Source organism: Calidris pugnax, unplaced genomic scaffold (genome assembly GCF_001431845.1).
Source record: "Calidris pugnax isolate Ruff unplaced genomic scaffold, ASM143184v1 scaffold70, whole genome shotgun sequence".
NCBI lineage: Eukaryota > Metazoa > Chordata > Aves > Charadriiformes > Scolopacidae > Calidris > Calidris pugnax.
Genome location: NW_015090862.1, coordinates 16,993,788 through 17,016,479, shown reverse-complemented (window position 1 = coordinate 17,016,479; position 22,692 = coordinate 16,993,788). Strand labels below are relative to the sequence as shown.

Sequence of the window (22,692 nt, the reverse complement as noted above, 5' to 3'; positions counted from 1 at the left end):
TGCAATAAAGAATATGCTATGTTTTGCCATCATTTCAATTATCACTGGGAAAGAAGTATGCCTTTGCTGGAATGAAAAATTTTGTTCAGTCTTTGAACCAAAATTAATCTCATCAGTCTGAGAGGCCTTAGAGCAAGATAATTAGACACGAATTCCTTTTTCTTGCACAATGCAACCTTAAAAACATCAGACAAGAAGAAAGAGATTTTGCATTGATTTTGATTGTTTAATACTCAAGAGTGAAAAAGTGTAAAATCACAAAGCTTATACCACCACAGAAATGCAGTTTCATTGCAAATGACCAAAACACAAGCTGCCTGCAAAGTTTCACACAGCTGACATCAACAAACCCAGTTTCAACATTCTTACCGTCTTTTTTAAACACCTGCTATTCACAAACAGTCAATACAGAGTTCTAGGTCTCTCACACATCTTTCTTTATATTCTATGTTATATTTGCTTTCTAGACCAGTGGTTTACACATTTGGAAAACAGTGCTCCACTTCTGATCTATATCAGCACATAAATACATAGTTTTTACCCCCCCCAGTTTACTGATTATATTTTAAAAGCATTTTGTTTCATCCAAACTCAGCAGTACTTATTTGTATTTAATGAAAAGCACAACTTATGTGAGTAAGCTTCAGAAGTGCATGCTGACCAAGGTTATATCACCGATCCTTTCAGCCCCAGGTTATAATACTTATGCAGAAAGTGATCATACAGGTGAGTTAGTACACCAGGCAGTGGGTTATATTTGCTTTTACTTGTAATGCATGTACCTACGGCCCTGATTCTGCAAATGCAACCATTAGGCCTGCAGGATGCAACTGTCCACCTAAGAATATCTTGTTGCCTGAAGGTAGCATTATCCAAAAGCTATCATTTATGTCAAAATATCTCAAGTTAATGAGAACTAGATGGAAAATGGGCTCCTTACACAAATAATTTTAAAGCTTAAAGCCTTTTTACATGAGATACCTTTGTTTTTGCAGCCTGAAAGTATTCATGCAACGGAACTGTGCATCTCATTAAGTCTTAGGTTAAGGCATGTTTCCAGTTCCCTACAATAAACTATCTTTCCAACAGTTGGTTAAAATACCTATCTTAAATAGAACTAAAGAAAGTACACAGCAGGAATTTTTCCCTCCAGACAATCAAAGTAGAAATGGATCTTCATATAACCTACTGTATCTGACAGTGATGTGTAAAGGAATTTTTAAAGAGCTGTTCTTGCCTCAGTGGAAACAATACTGATTTATGGGGTTTTCTTCTCCTCCTTCAATGCTAAGGCCATATACAATTTATGATACACTTGCTCCTTACTGGCTTGGCTCCTTGCTTTATATGACATTATAATCCTCTGAGCAGGTGAAGATATAGATAACAGAGTGTTAGTATAGTTGTTATTAAGGAGCACGTCTGTCAAAGATTCCACAAGGAATCAATAAATAGGTTTGACCTTGTAAGCTTTGGGTTGGTTACAAAATACCTTTTCTGCAGCTATTAATGTATCTGTTTTACAGAGAATGTTTAAGTTTCATCTTAGAAAAAAACTTCAAGAAAACCAGCACAGATTACTTTTTTTCCACTGTGCTGCTTACTACAGACCTAACTTCTTCCTTTATGCAGTTATTTAATACCTGAAGTACAGAATCTGATTGCTTGCAGTTAGCCATCTAGCTGGAAAATTCTGACTTATACACGATTATTAAAATAAACACATAAAATCATATAGTCATCTGAGGAAACAAAAGTATAGGATGATATTAGATTACAATTAACAAAACCCCATTTATAAATGGGAGCAACAAGATCTTTTTTGAGCACATATGAACAATTTTGAAAAAAATATTGTTATCCATTACACAGTGAACAGTATAAATAAGTTTAGCATACATGCCTTTAGTGCTTCTACACAACTCAGTTTCCTATTAATTTTCCAGCTGTTGTTTATACTTCCAATTTCAACAAATGATTTCATAGTACATGATCAAAAAATATCTAATCCTGATTTACACTGGTACTCACACTTATACAAAATAAGGAAAACGTACAAAAAATTTAGCAGTGCATTCAAACCTCAGGAGTTAATCTTTGGAACGTTAATAGCTTTGTACAGTTTCAAACTTAGTTACTAAGGCACGCAACAATTAAACTGTCCCATATCTGAAACAGCATGATATGTCAGTCAGCATGGAGCTTCTCTTTAGCTTTGCATTTACATTCAATATTATAAAGCAGCAGTCAGTTTTGAAAAACCTAGCTTCTGTTAATATTAAGTAATCTGAAGTGACTAGCCATGCCAGGCTAAAATAGGTTAACTGGATTCTAAACTGGATTAGTATAAGCAAAACTATGCTTAAATAACCACAGGAAAGAAATTCTGAGTCAGAGACCACCAGACTGGCACAACAGAGCCATCCGGATACAGGTGTGTTTCTACTCTGCAGAGGAGTGAGAGTGAGTCAGTGAATGTGCGCTTGTGTGTGTGTGTGTGTGTGCACGTAAAAAATAGCAGCTTCTCATTTGTGCATCTCATTTCTCCTGTGTGTCCGGTATGGTATCTTCTTACCCCAGTGACAAAAATATTTTGGCTGCTATTTTTGCTTCTGCTAGCACTGCACAGTTTATTTAGTACAGTTACTGGTACTGGCTTCTGATACAGACTCTGCAGTCACTGAATTATAATTTTAAAGTTAAACTATGTCCTTCATTTCACCAATGTGCAATCCAAGTTAAATTAGCTTATTTTCAAATTATTTAATTAAAAGCCAACTTTGGCCTGAGGCAAATGTTACAACCAGAAAAAAAGAAGGAAAAAAAAGAAGCGAAATTCCAATCTCAGGTCAGGTTGGCAGGCCTAGAAATTGAAAAGGGCATCTTCTCATTTGTAAACAAAGTATTGTCTGGAAATGACTTGACACACAGTGATCATAAGTGTCATCAATGCCATTTTTACAAGTTTTCTTCCGAATAGAACACATATTAGCTAATTTCACTGTGTTAAGAAATTAGGCATTATGTAATTATGTTTGACACTTCACACTTACCTTTAGCAATACCTAGTATCAAGGTAACCCATATACTGCAAAATAAGTTGATGTTATTAACGTACATTGCCACTGAAGCTGTAGAGTTCTCCTTCAGTGGAAATAATATCCAACCTATTTTTTAAATTTGCTTTCTTTTGAAAGATATTAAATGTACTACAGTCTAACTATAAAAATCACTATTTCTCATTATGAACGCTGTGAGAAATTCTTGCTTCAGTGTTAACTGTCTTTTTTTCTTGTACTGCATTCTAGCTATACCAATAATACAATTTTTGTCAATTCTTTCTATGTTTAGCTTGATCCTATTTATTCTTTTAGCTGTAATAAATGTATCTTAAAATATTTTCATTAGGTATTGCATGTAAGTACACAGAAATGGAACTGAAAATCAGCTACCTACCACTCTCATTAGTCCTATGTTCTGTTATATTTGTGGTTAGTAGCTTGAGATTTAAACAGAATTGCTGAATATTTTAGTAACCAAGTACAATACAGTATTTTTTAAAAAAAATAGAAAAGTTCTATTCAACCACACACTTGGTAATTGACCTGCTATAGAACAAAGATAAAACACAATCCTCTAAATTCCCCAATAGGAAATTCCTGTCTCTATGGGCAGAAAAATCTGAAATTATTGGATACAGGTCTCTGAGGAAAAACATACTAATAGCATGATTTCTCCCAAAAATAAAATTTCCAATAAAGTAAAAAGTGTGCTGAATAGGTAGAGACTTAGATTCAATACTTCTCACTCCACTATTAATAATCTAAATAGTGTGAGTGCTTACCCATCCCTTTTTTCTCTTTTAAAAAAGAAAAAAAAAAAGGATAATCAAAAATTTGTATAATCAAATTACTAAGTAGACTTCATTGAAGAGTCCTTTCAGAACCACTGTCCATCATTATCATCATCATCTTCCTCCTCATGGTCCAGATAGAGAAGAGCGACTTTCTTTTCATCAGAAATAACTGATCTTTGGTCTACCATTCTTTGCAACTGTACAGTTTGATCAAAAAATGACTTTTCCACTACCTCTTCACCACGATCTTGAGAAAAACTGGAGAGAACATAGCCTCTGTTATTTTCATTTTCTACAATCTGGTCACTTTCAACCACAATCTGTGGTTGACTAACAGAAGGGTCTTGCTTATTGGATATGAGCATTGTTGCTTGTTGTTCTCCACTTTTTATTGTGGATATTTCACCCATCTTGGAAACATCCATTTGAAAAGTAAAAGCTCTTTCCTTGGATCCTACTTTAATATGCTTCACAGACCTGCTGCTCTCAGATGACTCTTCTGTTTGTGAAAGATCTTCCAGCGTTTCAGAAATAGGTCCTCTAAAGATTATTTCCTCAGCATGAGATTCTACAGGACTTATTTTAACGTGCCTGAAAGATCTATTGATATCTGAGCTTCCTTCATTCTCTGAAAGATGTTCTCCTTTATTAATGAGCTCTGGAGTTTCAGAAAGGGAGCCCTGATACGTGATTTGTTCAGAGGTTTGAACTTCCACTTGACCTAGTCTGACATGCTTTATTGAGCCTTCTGAAAGAGTCTGGTCTTCCAGTTCACTGATTTCTATGTGCCTAGAGACAGGCCCCTGGTAGATGATTTTTTCAGCTGTCATAAACTCTTGGGGACCCAACTGAATGTGTCGGACTGAACTTTCTGTCTGTGAGAAGTCTCTAGCATCACTGACTTCCACTTTACCAGAGATTGGTCCTTCAAAGATAACTTGCTCAGTATGAATCTCTTTTGGACCTAATCTAAAGTGCCTTACTGATCTGCTGACATCCACAGACCCTTCTGTCTGAGACAGGTTACCTGAGCTATTGAGCTCCACAGAGTCTGAAACAGGCCCTTCAAAAGAGACTTCTTCAGTTACTTGCCTTGATCCGACTGTGACATGTCTTGTGGACCTGTTAAAGTCCATTGAAAACTTCTGGGAAAGATTTCCAGAATCAATCTCTTCTACAGTGGTAGTAATAGGGCCTGTAAAAATGACTTCTTCTGTGGTTTGGATTTCTTTGGGACCAAGTTTAAAATGCTTCACAGATCGGCTAAACTCTGATGATCCTTCTGTCTGAACAAGATCTTCTGCAGCACTGAGCTCCAGCGTTTCCGAACCAGGGCCTTCATATATTATCTGCTCAAATCTCTGAACTTCTGCTGGACCAACCTTAATACGCCTTACGGATTTGGTCTCATCAGTTGATTGTGGTGAGACTTCTCCAAAATCTGCAGTTTCCAGAACTGAACCGTCATAAATAACTTGTTCAGTGGCATGATACCCTGTGCCACCACTTCTCCTCACTGTGGATGAGTTATAAATTTCTTGATCAGCCAAAGAAGTGTATTTATCACTGTGGGAAGAAACATCTATTTCTATATTGCTTTTACCATCAACAGCTCTCTCCAATCTCTCTTTTTTTAGAGAGTGCGATGTTTTCTTCTCCGTCTCACTTGCAATTACTTCACCAAGTTGAGCTACATCGAATTCATCAGTATTAAGGGTCTGTGACACATTGACTTCAGCTACAATTGTCACCGAGCCACCCTCCTCCGTTTGATCAACTTTTTTGATATCAAATTCTAAGCTACTAGAGTCAGCTTGATTTTCTTTTGTTAATGCAGACAGCTCCTCTTTCACACTTTCTGGGAGACTGCCCTCCAACTGCTCCAAAGCTTCCTTCAACTGATGTTTAGGGTCCTTTGTTTCCTTTGATAAAAGCCCTTTTATTGAAGTCTGAAATTCAGGAGGAATTTTAATTTCTTTTTCGATAACAACGGATTCAACATGGGATGTTTCAGCTTCGGGATTCTCTTTTAAAATATGTGCACTTGCTTCCTCCCCTACCACTTGATACGTTTCTTCTGGAGAGCTTACACGTTCATCTCTCTTACTTTGTGTGCCTTGCAAAAATTCATCTTGCCAAGAATATTTAATAGTTGATTCTTCTTCTATATGAATTTGCCCATATACTGAGTCATCATCTTTTTCATTGATAATAGGATGCTCATCGGGAACAGATACAAAATATTTTTGTTCAATAGGTGAGTCATCTTCCTCAGTTACTTCTTCCACATGAGTGAAACTCTCATGGCGCTGTTTCTTCTTTTTAACGTCTTCATATGTGAACGTTATGGTTTCTTCCTCTTCATCACCATAACGCCTCTCTCTCTCAGGGAATGTATCTTCCACTTCCTCTACTTCAAAAGGTGTTGAAAAGTCAGTCCTTTCATCAGTGGCATAATCTAGTGGCTCCTCTACTATCTCAACATTAACAGACACATTCTTTCTGCCCTCCTTTCCTTTCAGGCCATGATGTACTATATCTTCTATCTCTTCTTTGGAAGGAGTTCCCTCAACACCTTCTCGAACCACTTTTCTAACATCCTGCTTTGATAGACCTCCTCGGTCAGCTTCATCAGAAATATCTATGTTTTCTTGAACTTGAGATTGCACTGTGAGCTCAGTCTTTATTTTCCCATCATCTGGTTGTTCTTTCTTATTAAAATAGGTCACTTTTGTGTCTGTTGATATCTGGGAACTAGAAGACTGTGTAAAACTTTTAAGAATATCAGCAACAATATTCTCTGCTATATTTTCAGTTGACAGAGTTCCCATTTTATGACTTCTGTCACTAAATCTCTCTTCATCTTTCAGATTGGACTCTGCTTCTGAAATACGCACTTTGGGAGTTTCATCAGGCTTAGTTACATGGTCATCTGTTTCTCTTCCTGTGGAAGTTTTAAAACCTTGTATCCTTATTTCTTTATTCTTCTGAAATTCTTTGTCAGAAGCAGGCACGTCAAGACTGATAGGTATCTCAATGACTTCTTTGCTTCTTGATTCCAAGGTCACATTTCTATCTTTTACGGTTGGTTCGCTTTTCAAAGTTCTTGCATTAGAAGTATCACTCCCTGTTGACTTCTGGTTAAAGACTTCCTCCCGGATATACATTTTCCGCTCAGTCTTCCTTCCAAAATCAGAACTTCTTTCTTCTGTAAAAGGTTTCTCATCTGTTTTCTTTTTCTCCTCTGTTTGTTTCTCTAGTTTATCTTTCAGCAGAGATTTTTTCTCTTCAGTTGGTATGCTGCCTCCTCTTTTTTCTTTTAGTGTGGTCCGTGTTTCAGTTATGGTCTCTTCATATTTAGATGGTTTGAAATTGGTAGTCAGCTCGTAAGCTGGAAACCTAGTGAAGCTTGGTTTTGTTCTTGTATTTTCAGAAATCCCTGGCTTTGTGTCAGCCTTCTGGTCCTTGTCTGATCTTTCAGTATGCGATGATTCTTTTGAAAAAGATACTGTGGATGAAGTTGTAACTTCTGTTTTCTTTCTTTCTGGAATTGTCTTTTGCTGCATTTCAGTGTTTTTCCAGCTACTGTAGGCTGGAGTAAATGTTCTTAATTCTTTGTGGTCTGTCACAATCCTTTCATCCTTAGTAACAGTTGAAGGGCGATATATTGAACCAAGTACATCTCTTCCAAAACCTCTTCCACCAGCTGTTGTCTGTGATCCAGTCCGTGTTGATTGAGCTGAATAACGTGCAGAACTGCTAGTGTTTGTCACCGGCATTCTATGTCTTGTGTCAGTGATCCTGATACCTGGTGAAGCTTTATTTCTATTTCTTTCTTGATAAGTAGAGTAAATATCAGTGTAGTTATATGAAGTGTTTATAATATCTGCAAAAAGAGCATAGGTGACCAAACATTAAAATAATGGCTTGCGTCTAAAATAATGTAAAATAGATTTTAGGATAAAATCTTATACTAAATTTTTGAAAGAAAGAATAGCTTTTCAGTGCAGCTTTGTGAAGGCATTCCTGTAGGTTTTGCATTATAATTATGTCTATGCATAAATTATATAAAAACTGAAAGAAAAGCTTTTTACTAAGTTGCAAGGTCTTGCTAATTTTACCTGAAGTAACCTACTAAGCATTATGGCATTTACTTAAGAATTACACTCTTTGTATTTATATTAATGTTCATTTACAAGTTCATATTAAATAATGTATCCTAATATCTTAGGCTTGGTGTTTTGCTTCATTAATCAAAGCAGCTTGAAGTTTCTCAGTTCCTACCGTATACTGGAAACTGAAAACACAAATATAACCCTTCATAGCCACAAGATACAACAAGGTACAATAGGGGAAAGAAATAAAGCACCTTTTAGGCTATATCTGTGCTATTTAATAACGTGGACAAGGAGTCATTGTCTGGCTCTAAGACCAACCACCACCACACAGCTCAAATCGCCTACTCCTAAGAAGTTAGTCACATCTCCTCTGACTTTTGGTAGTGCTTCCTGGTATGTGGGAAACATTGATTACGTCCGAGCGTTGTCTGCAAAAGTACTGGCTGGTCCAGATCCAAACTGTGCCAGGGACAGTGCTAACAATTTAACAGCACAGGCAATTCTACCTGAGCATTTCAGCCTCGGCCCTTGTCTGCTTAACCTACTACTACAGACACTCAACTCTCCTCTGGGACTACTATCTATGGTAGTCTGATTATTTTAAGACCGCACATTGTTAAACTCAGGAGCATTATCAAAACTAATTCTGTTATTAATAACAATGGCCATAGCAGTCAAATCAAGGGTCCATCTTAATCCAGTATCCTGTTTACAGTGATCAACAGTAGATACATAGAGAAGAGTATAAGAACAGGGCAAGTAAATTGTGATACTTCCCTGGCATACTCTCACAGCCTCCAGAGATTTGCAGCTCCTAAGATAGAAATGGTATCTTTATGTTTAGTAAGTCTTTGATTTTTCTTTCATTATTCTGCTAATATTTCTCTTTAAACCCATGTAAATGTTGCACCACTCCCAATGCCTTGTGATGATGGATTCCATGGTTTTAACTATGTTTTGTTAAATACCTCTTGCTATACACTTCAAAACTTAAGAGCTATGGGCATCCAAGCTATTACGGCTATGAAACATCACTCCCTACTTACCTTCTCCACTTGAGTCATGATTTTCTAAAATATCTCATACAGAACAGCACTATATTGATTTTAAATATTAACTCTCAAAAACTATTCACTCTGCAAAACACTCATAAAAAGTATGCTTCAAGAATACTATAACAAAATAGCTTCCAGTTATATTTAATTTCATTCAACATTCATTTTTTAACATTCTTTTTTTTACCTTGAGGCAATTTTCCTCCATGCTGCTCTCTCCATGTAATAATCCACTGGTTGCTCTCCCCTTCTAACAAAGCTCTGCAACACACATTAAAAGGCATTCCGTTAAAATTTTGGGAAGAATAATCATAATATTTAACATTTACACGTCTTAGCAATGGAAAAAATTATCCTGCAGTTGGGTCAGATCCTGAGTGTTTTTCACACTCTGTATTTTTATTACTGGGAATGAGAAATCCTTAACATCTTCCAGACACTTAATTTGCAGAGTCCAGTTCTTGAGAACAATGCAATAATCTTACAGTAGGCAACAGCAGCAGAAAACACAGTTTTAGATCAAATCTTCCACATAAGTCAATGTACTGCTTCCTGACATGGACAAAATCCACTGATTTCCACTATGGAATCATAGCAATTTTTTCCAGAATGATGAACTTATAACAGAGTTAGGAGAAAACAAAACCAAACAAAACTTAACAGATATTCAGTAGAGCTTTCTGAGAGAAACACATGGAGACGTTTTATAAAGAAAAGGCAAAAATGAACAAATATTTGCAAGCAAATAGTCAGCAGCTTTCCTGCTGGTAATATAGTGCTAAAGGGGTTGTTGCAGTGCATTATATGAGGGAACTGTTACACCCAGGATTTCTAAGTTCTATCCTTTTCAAATGAAAATTGAAGGGAAGTATTACTTCTACTGTCAAACACTGGCTAGTGCTGGAGGAAACAACTTACAGTATTAAAGTAACTATTCTTAGTTCCTATTCAATCCAAAAATCAATACAACATATTTTACAACAAAAGACTAGGAAAATTCTTTGTGACAGAAACTGCTTGGTTTCTTTTAAGGACATCCCTTCTATTCCTCAGCCTTTTATTTGTTCTTTTTTTGCAGTGACTCTCCAATAGCTTCTGTAGTTCCAGAAAGCCACCATTCCCACAGGATTACTGTGTGGTCAAGGTTTCCTCTTATTGACCAACCAAGACATCATGTTAGCTCAGCAGCAACTGATCAGAAATGGACAGGACACCAATTTGGTTACTTTTACTTTGTGGAAATTATATCATTACAAGCCAATAACAGAAGCAGGCAACAACTGTTGATAATCTGCTCCATAATTTTGTCTACTGCCTATTCTTGGTGTGATGACACATAGAATGGAGGCTTTTTGAGTTGCCTCTTCTATGCTGGTGACACACATTAGCTGTTCTTGGAGACATCATACCCAGCTGACTGCTTGATAACACTGGCCACCTTTTCTTTATGCTAAACTTTGTTCCCTCTACAGCGTGCACATACAAAGACCGAACTCCCTCAAGACCCATCTGACAGCAGCCACAGGCTCATTCTATTCCTGCATAAGGCGACTACCCTACATTTTCTCCTTTCTACAGTGGTGAAAAATACTCCAGAGGTACATTTCCCACAGGGATTAGGACAACTGAGGGGCAAAACATTTCCAGGAGTAATTGCTCTGCACTTTTCTTCCCTCCTGCTGTCTATACGCTTGTACTGTCTGACATAAAACATGTATAGCCATTTAAAAAAAAAAAAAAAAAAAGAAGAAAAAAAGCAGTTTGTCCCTTTTTCCACTATTGCAGGGACACAAGCTGTTACTCCAAAAAAAAAAAAAAAAAAAAAAAGCTCCATCAACTGCAGCATTCTGGTGCAACAGCCTAGAAATTCTGTGGCAGGTTCTTTCAATATGCAACTGAATGTTATAATCAGTACAGTAAGTTTGGTGTTTTTATATTCACTTCTAGTGAGATAACTGTTTCATCATTTCCGGTTTTGGAAACGCCAGATGTTTTGCACTGATAACATACAGCTGCAACGTGAAAGTTGTCAAGAGTAAGGCTGGAGAATTATGATAGCCAAGGCTTCTGACTCCCTAGAGGGTATTTGAAAGCAGTTTAGGATTGTGGTATACACATATTTGCCGGGCATTTCTGTCAAAATTAGCAAAGCAGTCATTTTAGATGTCATCTGTAGATTTCACAATTCACATGACTGATCACTTTGGCCATTTTATGCTTCTTTTGGTTTCTGACTGCCTCTAGATTCAGTAGGACAATGCTACATCAGCAAAATATTATTAGTATGGCTTTCTTTGCAACCAGAGATTTGCATAAATTGAGGAAAAAAAGCCAGGTTAGAATTCCATAACGTATTTACAGGTCACTTTCTCCCTCAGGCTCAGATGAACACCTTTACTTCTCTTTTAGTTAGTAAAATTCAAACCTAGGATAACCTCTATTAGGTAAAACCAAAGCAAATTATCTTTCTCCATATTAAGAGAAGCTTTATAGGGCTTAGATCACTTCAACACGTACAGAAATGTTCCCAAGACCAAACATCTGATCTGGTGAAACTAGTGAGTGCCAAACAAATTGCTCTGATGGACCCACACTAGAGAAGCTGGTGATGATGTTGTAGAAACATATCGAGGAGCCGGCAATGAAAGCGTTAACCATGACGAAGGAAACTAGGAATGTGGGTAGTTTGACTAAGGATTTCTGGCTGCTGTTAAAACAACAGTTGTTCAGTTGCTGCAGCAACGTATGAAGTCACTAAAAATAAGTTCCAAGAGGTAACTGTATATGGCAAAGGGCAACAGCGCACAGAAAAGCTGGATCTGAAATATTACTACTGAAAATACACTGCATTTGAAAACGAAAGGCAAAGCTTCATGAAACCTTTATAAAATTGGACAGTGAGTCAGTGTTTTACTGTACACAGTTCATAATGTGTATTTTCTCAAGCTTATCAGATAAACGAGAAAATGTTAGACTGACTTTGGCTTAGTAAGCTAGGATGAGAAACTGCAGTGTAATGTACTGAGCACTGGATTGGAAGCCAAACTCAGGTTATGCTCCTCAGCTTGACCGTAGCTTCGTTTTATGCGATTCATTTTGCTTCTCTGTTCCTTTGTATCCTTCCCTAATAATAACCATTTCAACCATAAGCTCTTTGTGGCAAGGACTGCTTTTAAACTTAAACTGCCTGAAGAATAGGGTGTTAATCTCAGTACATAATATTCACAATATAACAAAAAAAATTCCTCCAAGCAGCACTCCTCTAAAAAATAACCACATCAGCTACTTCCTGGAAATTAGATCCCAAATGACACATAAACGAAGTATTAACATGGTGTGGGTAAGTGTTGCCAGAAAGTATTCCAACTGCACCTTTAACTCATCTCATTATTAATGTCATTTATCTAAAGTTAGCAGTGACACGCTAGTCAGCCTGGAGCCCCACAGCGTGCTGGATGACAACAGAAATAACTAGTCCATGAAAGCAGGTGGATGAGATAACTTATCTCTCCAAACCAGTTTAACTAAAATAAGAGGATGCAGTGCAAATATTATCGTGGTCATTCCCAACACCAGTAACATTTCAACTGCAGAAACCCAAAATCTCAGATGGGGGCAGTTAGCCAGCAGCCTGTAAAAAAATCATCCTCTCTATCCTGGGTATTTGGGAAAAGTTATAAAAAAATCTCTCCAGGAAGTGGAATGGAGGAAGCATTTTTAGGGGTAAAGGCCACGCCACATATTTTTTCCATCACAGGATGGGAGGACAAGGACTGTGTGAAGAACAATGGGTAACTGATTGCATGTTCAATTCCCTGAGTGTATAAAACTCAGATTGTGCTCAAAATAAAACAAATACAGGAATAGGACATACTGGATGGTACAAGTTGTAAACAGGAAATAATGAAACTGAGAAAGTTGTGGTGAGTAGCTGAGGAGATGTTAGTGCTGGTGATGATTCCTTAAGGAAGGTACTGAAAGGGTCAGAAGAAACACTGATGGAGGAAGCCAACTGAAGGAGGATTGGAAAGTGTGTCTGACAAGTGTATTGTGAGATCCTGACAAAAAAAAAGAAAATCTTAAAAAAAATTCTAAAAAAAGGCTTTGTAGCCTGTGCTACTTCAAAATGCAGGGTGTAACCTAGAACAGAATATTTGCATGACACTAGGACAAAAATCTTTTACCCTTCAACAACAACATATTTTAGAGAGGGCAGAAAAACTAAACCTATGGCAGAGGCTCTGGGCAGCCGCTGCTGTTTGAAGACAAGAAGCTTCTGATAGTTGAGGAGAAAGGCTCAATAGAAAATCTGCCTAGGATCAGAATTATTTTCTCCTTTTAAAATTAAGAGTCTTGCACAGTGAATAATTCACCACTTCTCTCTGGAAATAAAATTTAAGCATAGTCTAAGTAGTTGTGGTTTTGCAGGGTTCCAAGAACACAGAACGAAACTGCAAGACACTTGATAAATATTTACTTCAACAGTGCTGAAAAGGTTTGGGAAAGAAAATTCCCATGAGGTATAAACCCATATAAAACATATATTTCATTTGTTGAGTGAGCCTCCCCTTCCAGAGCAGGAAGGGTGAGCAGAACCAGAGAGGAAGCACACTTGGTCCTTGGGGAAGGGTGTTCCTTGCAACAGTCATCCTTCTTGCCAGTCTAGGAGCAATGTTGACTAATGGAAAGAACTGGCTTTAAAACAGGACCTGTAGGAGCTGTAGAACAAAGAGAAAATACAGGGTGGGACGTAGAAAGAAAGCTCCAAGAAGTAGACCAGATACCACACCCTTAACCTGTAATGCTGGGAAGAGCGGAGTTGGCTTCACGTGCCCTGGTTATTATCGATAAAAAGACCTGGGAGAGGAGTAGGATTTGAAAGAGTCCCTAGATGAGCAGTCCAGAATTCTCTTATTAAACAGCCTACTGACTGGATCCATACTGATTCCTTCCCACAGCAGTGCTGATAAAGGTGTACAGTAGGAAAGGTGTTATTTTCTTAAGTGAAGGATGAACAAGAGGAAAAGAGGAACAGGTAAAACCACACAAATGTGAAAGCATAAATCAAACCAATCACTTTTCAGCAGCTTTAGATAGCCTGTTTTCTGATCCATAGCAAGGCTGTTTTCATCTGCAGATCTTTTTCAGTAGGTCATTTGTCCCCTGCAGTCTGCCTTGCCAAGGCAATCAGTCATACAATTTGCATTCACTACTATCAGATGAAGAAACCCAACAGGTTTAGGAGGCTTCTTAACCGGACAAGACACACGTGCTGCAGGTGATGCTGAATTGTTTTCCTTTCATTAATGAGGGCAGGGAATCCTTAGACAAACCAATAATGCTGATACAATCAGTGATATGACCTCTGGAGACGTTCCAGAATTTAATGGGCTGACAAGGTTTTACAGAGCAGAAGCACTGACGGTTCACTTATTAACTAAGAGCATGTCTGAACAACTAAATATCTGGGCATTATCATTCCTGCTTCTGGATGAATACTAATCATCGAAACAATTCTGATAATTCTGTTATTGTGAAAGTGCTAATCCCATTTTGCAGATGAATAAACCAAGGGAGAAAGTTTAAGTGACAACAGTAAAAGTCAACATCAGAGCTAGGATTCAGTTTATAAGAATCATATGTTGTAGCAAAGTTAACAGAATGAACACACACAGATAAGGATCACAACTGGCTTCCATTACCACAGTTTCTCTTCTACTAAGAAGAGAAGAACTACAGAGAAGGGAAACAAAGCTGGTGAGGGGTCTGGAGAATAAGTCATATGAGGAGAGGCTGAGGGAGATGGGGTGGTTCAGCCTGGAGAAGGCTGAGGGGAGACCTTATCGCTCTCTACAAGCACCTGAAAGGTGGTCTGTTATCAAGCTACTCGGAAGCGACTCTTTCAAGCTTCTCATATTTTCAGTTATGCAAATACAATTGAATTTCATGTTTGTCAGTGGATTGCTTTAGTCTACACATTTCACCCGTAATTCAGCTGGTGCCATCTCTATCCAGACTTAGATGCTCACTGGTTCACAGCAACGTTATGTGCTTATGAGACAGTGTTAATGCTTTAGACACAAAAGTGTATATCATATATAACTGGTAATACCACTGTGTATACGCAGGTTGAATATGAATAACGCATGCAGTATCAACAAGCTAATGACTGATAAAAAGAATACAAAAGGAGGCTGACATGAAATTCTTGCAAATTATTACTTTGCTCAATAAGAATTGCACTTCTTTGTTTTTGAAAATCAACACCCCAATGAAATTTATTGAAAATATTGTCCTAGTTGTAGGAAAAACCCGTGACAATTTAGTGTGACTGCAATTCTTACCTGTAGGTTTCAATTTCCAGGATGAGGCCTGCTTTCACCTGCAGTAGTTCTTGATAGTCCTTCAGGTAATCGGTGATTGACATAGTCAGGAACTGCTTTTCTTCTTCTAGGGCATCAATTATCCTCTAAACAGAAATACTGAGTTTTAGTTTTGATCCAACATAAAAATCTGTACACTTGAATGCCTAATAACTTAACTTTTAATTAAAAAAAAAAAACAAACAAAGAAAATCTGTACACTTGAATGCCTAATAACTTTTAATTAAAAACAAGCAAACAAAAAACTGAGAAAACAATAAATCAATACGTTCCATCACTTTGAAAACCAGAACAAATCAGCTCTAGGACCGATATAAAATCTGAAACACTTTGTTACTGAAGCAGAGTTTTATGCCTTACTAAACTAGCTAAATATTTAAGTAAAACCTACTTGGATTCCCTGTACAAAAGTTATCAAGCATACTCAGCAAGGAAAATACACTGCTTTAAAAATGTGATGCATTCTGTCATTTTAAGGGTGCAGATTTACACATTTAAATCATACACGAAATCGGGAATTTTGGTAACTGCTTTGCCATGAGAACCTGGCCTATTTGTCTGTGTCAGTATATTCAGTTCCACAGACATGTGGGTCCAAATCAGTTTTTGGATTGTAGCTTCTGGAGTTATTCATAGTGCCTAGGAGGTGAAGGATGAACCTCCAGCGGTTCCTCTGAGCAAAGTTTTCTACAATATTTGGACACCTGCATCGTAGTCCACCCAGCTTTGTCATAAATGCTACTCAGAAGATATACAAGGGATTGCTCATTTTGATCATGATAACTAAATATTAACTTTGTACCTTCATAGCTCTGTGCATGTATGGGAGGGATGCAGTTTACGTGACACCTACAAATGCTGTGTGAGCGGCAGCACTGATGAGGTAGTAGGTAAGGACTGCCCACCTTCCTTTAACAAGTTTTGGAAATGGAGAAAAGGACTGGTAAGCAGAAAAATACTGAAGTTCAAAATTATCTAAATTTTAACATACTCCAAAATACTAAATGGACATTAAATACTGAATAACTGCACACAACAGAAAAAAACCAATGAAGACTTATGCAACAAAACATGATTTGATTTAATACTGAATAACTGCACACAACAGAAAAAAAACAATGAAGACTTATGGAACAAAACATTACGATTTTGATTTTAACCCAGACAACTGACTTTCATGTTCTTGAAAAGAACATCACAGAAAGCAAGTGCTTTAATCACTGCTGTTACCTCTCGCACGAAGGGCAAATTGCCATCTTCTGGAAAATAAGCCCTCCCCTGATAATCGAGAGGAGCTTGTTGAGTACAGACGCAGAACTAAAAGTATCAGTGTTAGCTCTTCAGTTCGATTCTTAATGGTTTCCTTGCTGTGGACAGAATCTACTAACTCAGATCAATCCTCAGCCAGCAGACTGATGCTAACTGAAATGCTATAGATTACACTTTGTTCTGGGGGCTGGGAAGACAGAAATTAAATCTCAGCAAAGACTTGATTCTATTTTGCTCACATCACTCTGCACTATGCAAGGACACTGAGCTGTCATTCACAGAGCAAAATGTCATACACGTGTGCAACACCGAACAGGAATTCAGGAGAGCGTATTTTAGATTGCATCCTAACAAATACTTTGTAATACAAACTGGAAAAATCAATGCACCGATAGTCTAGTTTTTACAAAATTCAAAATACATCATTTATAGGCAGCAAGTTTTCAAGTATAAGCGATAACATAAAAATGAAGATACAGCAGGGGATTCCCCAGATTGGTTATTGCCAGTATGATATGCTAGGCAGAAGTAAGGTTTAAGAAGTAAAGTGCTGGAATTTCAAACATTAATAGTCTTCTTTCTTTTCAAGTAAAAGTGAAAAGAAAGCTTTATGAAGGAAGCTGCCTGTATCTCCATGTACATGTGAGTATATCTCTCTATACAACACACATGTTAATCTATTTCTTCAGTTGCAACTGTTGTTAAACAATTACACTGATGTTTTCTTTGACGTGACAAACCTTGCCTACGGTCTTCAGTGTACCTAAAACCCCCTTTTTATGCCAGAAGACAAATCATATCTGAAAAAGCACTATCAACCACCCAACAGCCTCATCCAGACTGCAGTGGAGGTGATGTCCTGTACAGTCACGCACAGCAGCAAGCAGAACTGCTGACCTTTAGCAGCTCTGAGACACCCATCCTGTTCAAGAACTGACACAATGGAAAATCCCAAGACGAGAAAAGACGAAAAGTGCCAGGCCCTGCTTCTAAAAGGAAAAAGCTATGAGCAAGAACGGACAGGGTGTTGACAGAACCAGAGGAGTCAGCAAAAGGAGCAGAAGAGAAGAAGGGCTGAATCTCTATGGGACCAATCCCTAAAGGTGGTAAGAGCTCTGATAGAAAACATGAAGTGCTTTAGGTGTTTGTTGCCTCCCCAATTAAACACAGAGACTAACCTATAGGTGTGCACACATATGTTAAAAAAAAAGCTTCAAAATGCACAGGAGACTAACCTATAGGTGTGCACACATATGTTTAAAAAAAAAGCTTCATAATACACAAATCTTGCTCCAGTTCCAGAAGAATCCATACAGGGAATGTGAAAGACTGGTGACATTCGCACCTATCTCCAAACACAGGAGCTTCAGTCCTTCACCCCCAGTTCTACAGCCTGGGTTTGAAAAGCCACCTAGATTCTATCCACTGGATTTGGAGAGCACTCAGGATCCAAAAGTTTGAGTTAAATACAGTGTCCTAATGATTACCATAAGGGGCTACATAACTCAGCCAGCTGCGTAGCAGCTCCAAAGGAATTCATTCCAAGAGGAGCAGACATTGTATAGACTGGATGGCAGACAGCCACCCGTCTAGCCCTCCAGTCACTGATGCTTGAACATAATGCAGAGGACAATTGGTCTTAAGTCCTGTTTCCAAGCATGCCAAAAAGTACATAAACCACTTTGGCAAAGTTGAGGAGATGGCAAGCCGACAAGCTTCCATTTTGCAAAAAGGTAACCTGTACTGCTGCAGCTGCGTTTGCTTCACACGAGACTTTCTTGGAAAGATTTGCTTCTCAACCACATCAAACCCGTGCCCCCCCAAATCCCCTTGATGTCCTTGCTAGAACTGAGTAACTGAAGAGAAGTGATTTTCTCACCCTTCAGATGTTCCTTTCCAGGCAGCAGTGGGAAATTTTAGAAGGGCAGTAGGGGGAAAAGAATTTACTTGGGTTGTCCAAGCTGTACCTACTCAGGGAATAAAGAGAGGGTTTCCAGGCTCCAGCCCTTTCCATCTGGTGCTATTTACCGACCCCATAGCTCATGGCGTGGCTCAGCAGGGGAGGAACTGACAGTCCGTGCTTAGCTGGCTAGAAACTGGTACACACAAAAAATGCACAACATATTGATATTACATGTCCATTTGACAAGATGTTTTCTTCTTTTCTGGAGCTCAAAACACTGATGCGGGAACCGACCCTAAACCCACTTTTATTAGTGCAAAATTCCTGCTTCTTTTCAAAGCAGCAGGACGAGCCATGGCCTTTTTTTACATCCAAAACATACAGGGCTTTCTCAAATCACTGAGAGTTGTTGTGCAAGTATTGTCACAGCACAAAGCTAAAATTATGGAATAAAATTCCTGCTTCTTTTCAAAGCAGCAGGATGAGCCATGGCCTTTTTTTACATCCAAAAAATACAGGGCTTTCTCAAATCACTGAGTTTTTGTGCAAGTATTGTCACAGCATAAAGCTAAAATTATGGAAGTAAGAAGACCTACTGAGTTCATCCCTTTAGCACCCAGGACCAGTGAAAATTTTCCAAGCAGTGTATGATTTACAGCTTGCCTGGTTCAACTAAATTATAACTCCAAATACATATTTCTATTTAACATTGCTGAAAGCTTTAGTGAGGATAAGGACAGTGCAGGAGGCAAAGATGGACATATAAGGCGACTGCACGATATATGGAAAATATGAATAAATCTAATTGCCATTGCAGCTGCAATGAACAATAATCACTTGACTTAAATCTGTACATACATAGCATTTCTGCCTGGCACTTTACAAATAAGCATGGAATAGGTGCTCTTTAAAAAGCAGTTTAAAATCCAAGCTGAACATACTTTCACCAATAAAAAAAGCAATGAGGGAGAAAAGAAAAGCTTAGATCACAAGAACAAAACCTGAAACAGCTGCTTCTACACATTCTATAATTTTTCTTCCTGACTGCGAGCAAAAGATCTTTTATTTCTTGTGTACAGTAGGCTGGCCACTGGAAAAAGCTTTTCTCATTAGAAACCAACCATTTTAAATATGGAAACGTTCAGAAGTTATAATCCTTAAGATATCATTTTCACCAGAATTTAAATATTACCTAGACATACATTCAATGATGAGACAGCTCACATGTTTTCAGGCTGGCTACCAAAGAACCTTTTTTTTCCTTCTTGTATTACTAAGATTTGAAGCTACTGTTCCTGTAAAATCCAAATCACAGCAAATCCTCATGAGAGTGAAACAGAAGTTTGTTATCTTGGTATCTAAATAACCATCCCTTTTTGCCCATTGAATCAGGACAATTCAAGGGCATGCATTGATTTTGATTATCTGACTTGTCAAATGAGTTGCTCTGTCTCCACTTGCTCTTCTGAAGAAAATTCTTTCCAGCTGCAAACAGACACAGAGACAACACTCAGGTACAAAACCACCAAATGCCAGGCTTTAGAAGAAAGACTTGTAGCACGGATAGTGAGCTACACAAAATGCTCTTACAAAAATATTTAAGGGTTTTCAATTTGAGCAATGACAACTGAGGAACAATGAAGTTTTCATTCTAAATCCCTAATAACAAATACAGACAGTAAGGAGGACATATTTTGGAAATCACAGTAACTTTAAATATTGGTAGGCTTATGTAGGTTATTTATATAAACTTATACACCTCAAAAAAATGGGGGGAAATGAAGGCTTTTTTCTTCTTTAGATTTTTACCTGGCTTTGACAGATGGATAGGTTTAATTAATGAGGTATCTATATATAATGTCTTCTTGTAAAGCTTTGGAAATGTTTACATACATGACTGGAAGAATGAATTGTCCTGTCAAAAATGAAAGTAAGATTGATCTAAAAGTTAAAAGCCTTTCTAATTACATCTTGCATACCTCATCTGCCTCAGTTCACAGCATCTGCAAACCACGCAACTTGCAAACAATCTAGAACTGTACAAAAACCAGACACACAGCAACAGGTCCCCATCCTTTCCCAACCGCCAGCATCTCCGTAATCTACCAGGGCTGTTGGACACAATGTGATCATCAGCACAGGGGGTTCAGACAAACACCCAGCTTCAGCAGAGTGTTAATAAAAGGTCTGACAATGAACAAAAGAAACGTTGCCCTCAGGAAATCGATTGATAGTCGGGATGATCTAATACGTGCTCTCTGCTCCAAATTTGATGAACTGATATTTTGCTGTTGGGGCATTTGCTGATCTGTTCACACACACAGGGTGATTATACATCGTTACACCAAACGTTATTGTGACAGCAAGCAAATTCTCAGCTGCAGATGCTCTAACCCTCTGTTTAACAGCCCCCCAAACACCCACCTCAAACAGATACCAGTCACCTACATCCTTAAAGTTTGAATTCCAAAAATTCCTGCCCTGCTCACTGCCTGTAGCGCAGTAATGAGTCTTCCTGCCTTTAAACAATTAAAAGTGTCCTTAACTACGCTGGGGCCACAAGCTGTTCTCTCGGCGCAGGGTGCACAGGAGTGTGTGTAAAGCAGGAGGAAAATTCAGATCATTTCTCTGATCACACCAGGTCAACCTCAAGTCTCAGACTAAGCAGGAAGCTTCGTGTCCCACCGCACGGGGACTCATTCACCTGTGCTCCATGGGACTGCTCCATGTCCCATGTGCCCATGCCAACCCAAGCGGGAGCATGTGCCAGCTCCATGCCCTTGGGTACTTGCCAAGGGCAGGTTGAGAAGGGAGCACCTGTCACCAGGAAGATGTCCTCAGGGTCACTGTCTCCTTTTGATCCCCACCCTTCCCATCCAGCTCTCCCCAAACGGAGCAGCGGGTCTGGAAGGGACTCCCTGTTCTTCCCCAGAGAAGGACTCAGCATCAACAAGCTCTTGCTGGTTGAGCTCAACACCTTCTCTTCCAGCCTGGGGGAATTCCTACTGCTAGGGAGGCAGAGTGCCGGGGTGAGGGGAAACCTCACATCTCAGGATGGGCCAAAACTGAAGGGAAAAACTGAGTGGATAGACAGAAGGAGAGCAAGAAGAGCATCAAAGCAGGCACCGGAGGCGGGAAGGAAGCGGCACAGTCCCGGCGAAGAGGACCGGGAGAGGCCTGGGACCAGGGGGACACCGGCCGGGGAGCGACCCGAGGGGGCAGTGCCACCCACCTGGTACTCCTCCACCTCGGCGCCGTGGCGGTCCTGCATGGCCAGCAGCTCCTGCTCCAGCCGCTCCCGGAGCCCGCACAGCTCCCGGCCCTGGCGTTGCAGGTCCTCCAGGTGCTGGCGGCACTGCCGGCTCTCTTCCCGCAGGAGCTCCAGGTTCTCCCGGCTCCTCTGCGCCTCCTGCTCCTGCAGCATCTGGAGCTGCTCCTGGTAGCGCAGCAGGGTCTCCCGGCAGCTCTGGCTGAGCAGCATCTCGTAGGTCTCCTCCAGCTCCTCCAGGCTCAGCCCGGCCAAGGGGGGCGGCAAGGCGGCCAGGTCCATCCGCAGCTCCCGTATCTCCACCGCCTCCCGCCGCTGCTGCTCCGCCAGGTGCCCGTGCTCGGCCCGCAGCTGCAGCAGCAGCTCCTCCAGGGCCACGCACTCGCCCCGCAGCCGCTCCAGCAGCTGCCGCTGCCCGGCCAGCTCGGGCTCCAGCCGCCGCCGCATGGCCAGCACCTCGGCTCCCAGCAGCTGCAGCTGCTCCAGCTCCCTCCGCAGCCCATCCCGCTCCAGCTCCGCTTCCAGCTTCGCCCGAGTCAGCTCCTCCAGCTGCATCCGCAGCCAGGCCAGCTCCTCCTCGGGCACCCGGAGCCCGATCAGCTCTTGCTCCCGCAGCTCCGCCAACTCCCGCGCCAGAAAGCGGTTCTCCTCCTCCAGCTCCCGCACGCGGGCCACGAAGACCCGCAGCCGGGAGTTGAGCTCCTGCAGTTCCCTCTTCTCGTCCCATCCCGCTTCCCAGCGCCGCCACATCTTGCCGGGGGATAGATGGACCGGGGGGGCAGCGGAGAAGGACCAGGGACCGCCGCGAACCCCCGCAGCTGCCGGTGCTGCGCTGCTGCC

General features: G+C 39.9%; 1 protein-coding gene across 2 annotated transcripts; it reads right to left on the bottom strand.

Annotated features, from left to right (window-relative positions):
- Positions 1 to 205: 205 nt before the first annotated feature.
- Positions 206 to 22,692, bottom strand: SYNM (synemin). Of its 2 annotated transcripts, none has more exons than XM_014944579.1 (4): positions 21,817 to 22,692; positions 15,374 to 15,498; positions 9,217 to 9,290; positions 206 to 7,742 (listed from the first exon to the last, which is right to left on the bottom strand). In XM_014944579.1, exons 1-4 carry the CDS (start codon positions 22,600 to 22,602, stop codon positions 3,940 to 3,942), a joined length of 4,788 nt encoding a protein of 1,595 aa, XP_014800065.1. In that variant the 5' UTR covers positions 22,603 to 22,692; the 3' UTR covers positions 206 to 3,939. The 2 variants fall into 2 exon arrangements, with proteins under 2 accessions (XP_014800065.1, XP_014800066.1); XM_014944580.1 differs by lacking the exon at positions 21,817 to 22,692 and adding an exon at positions 8,752 to 8,788.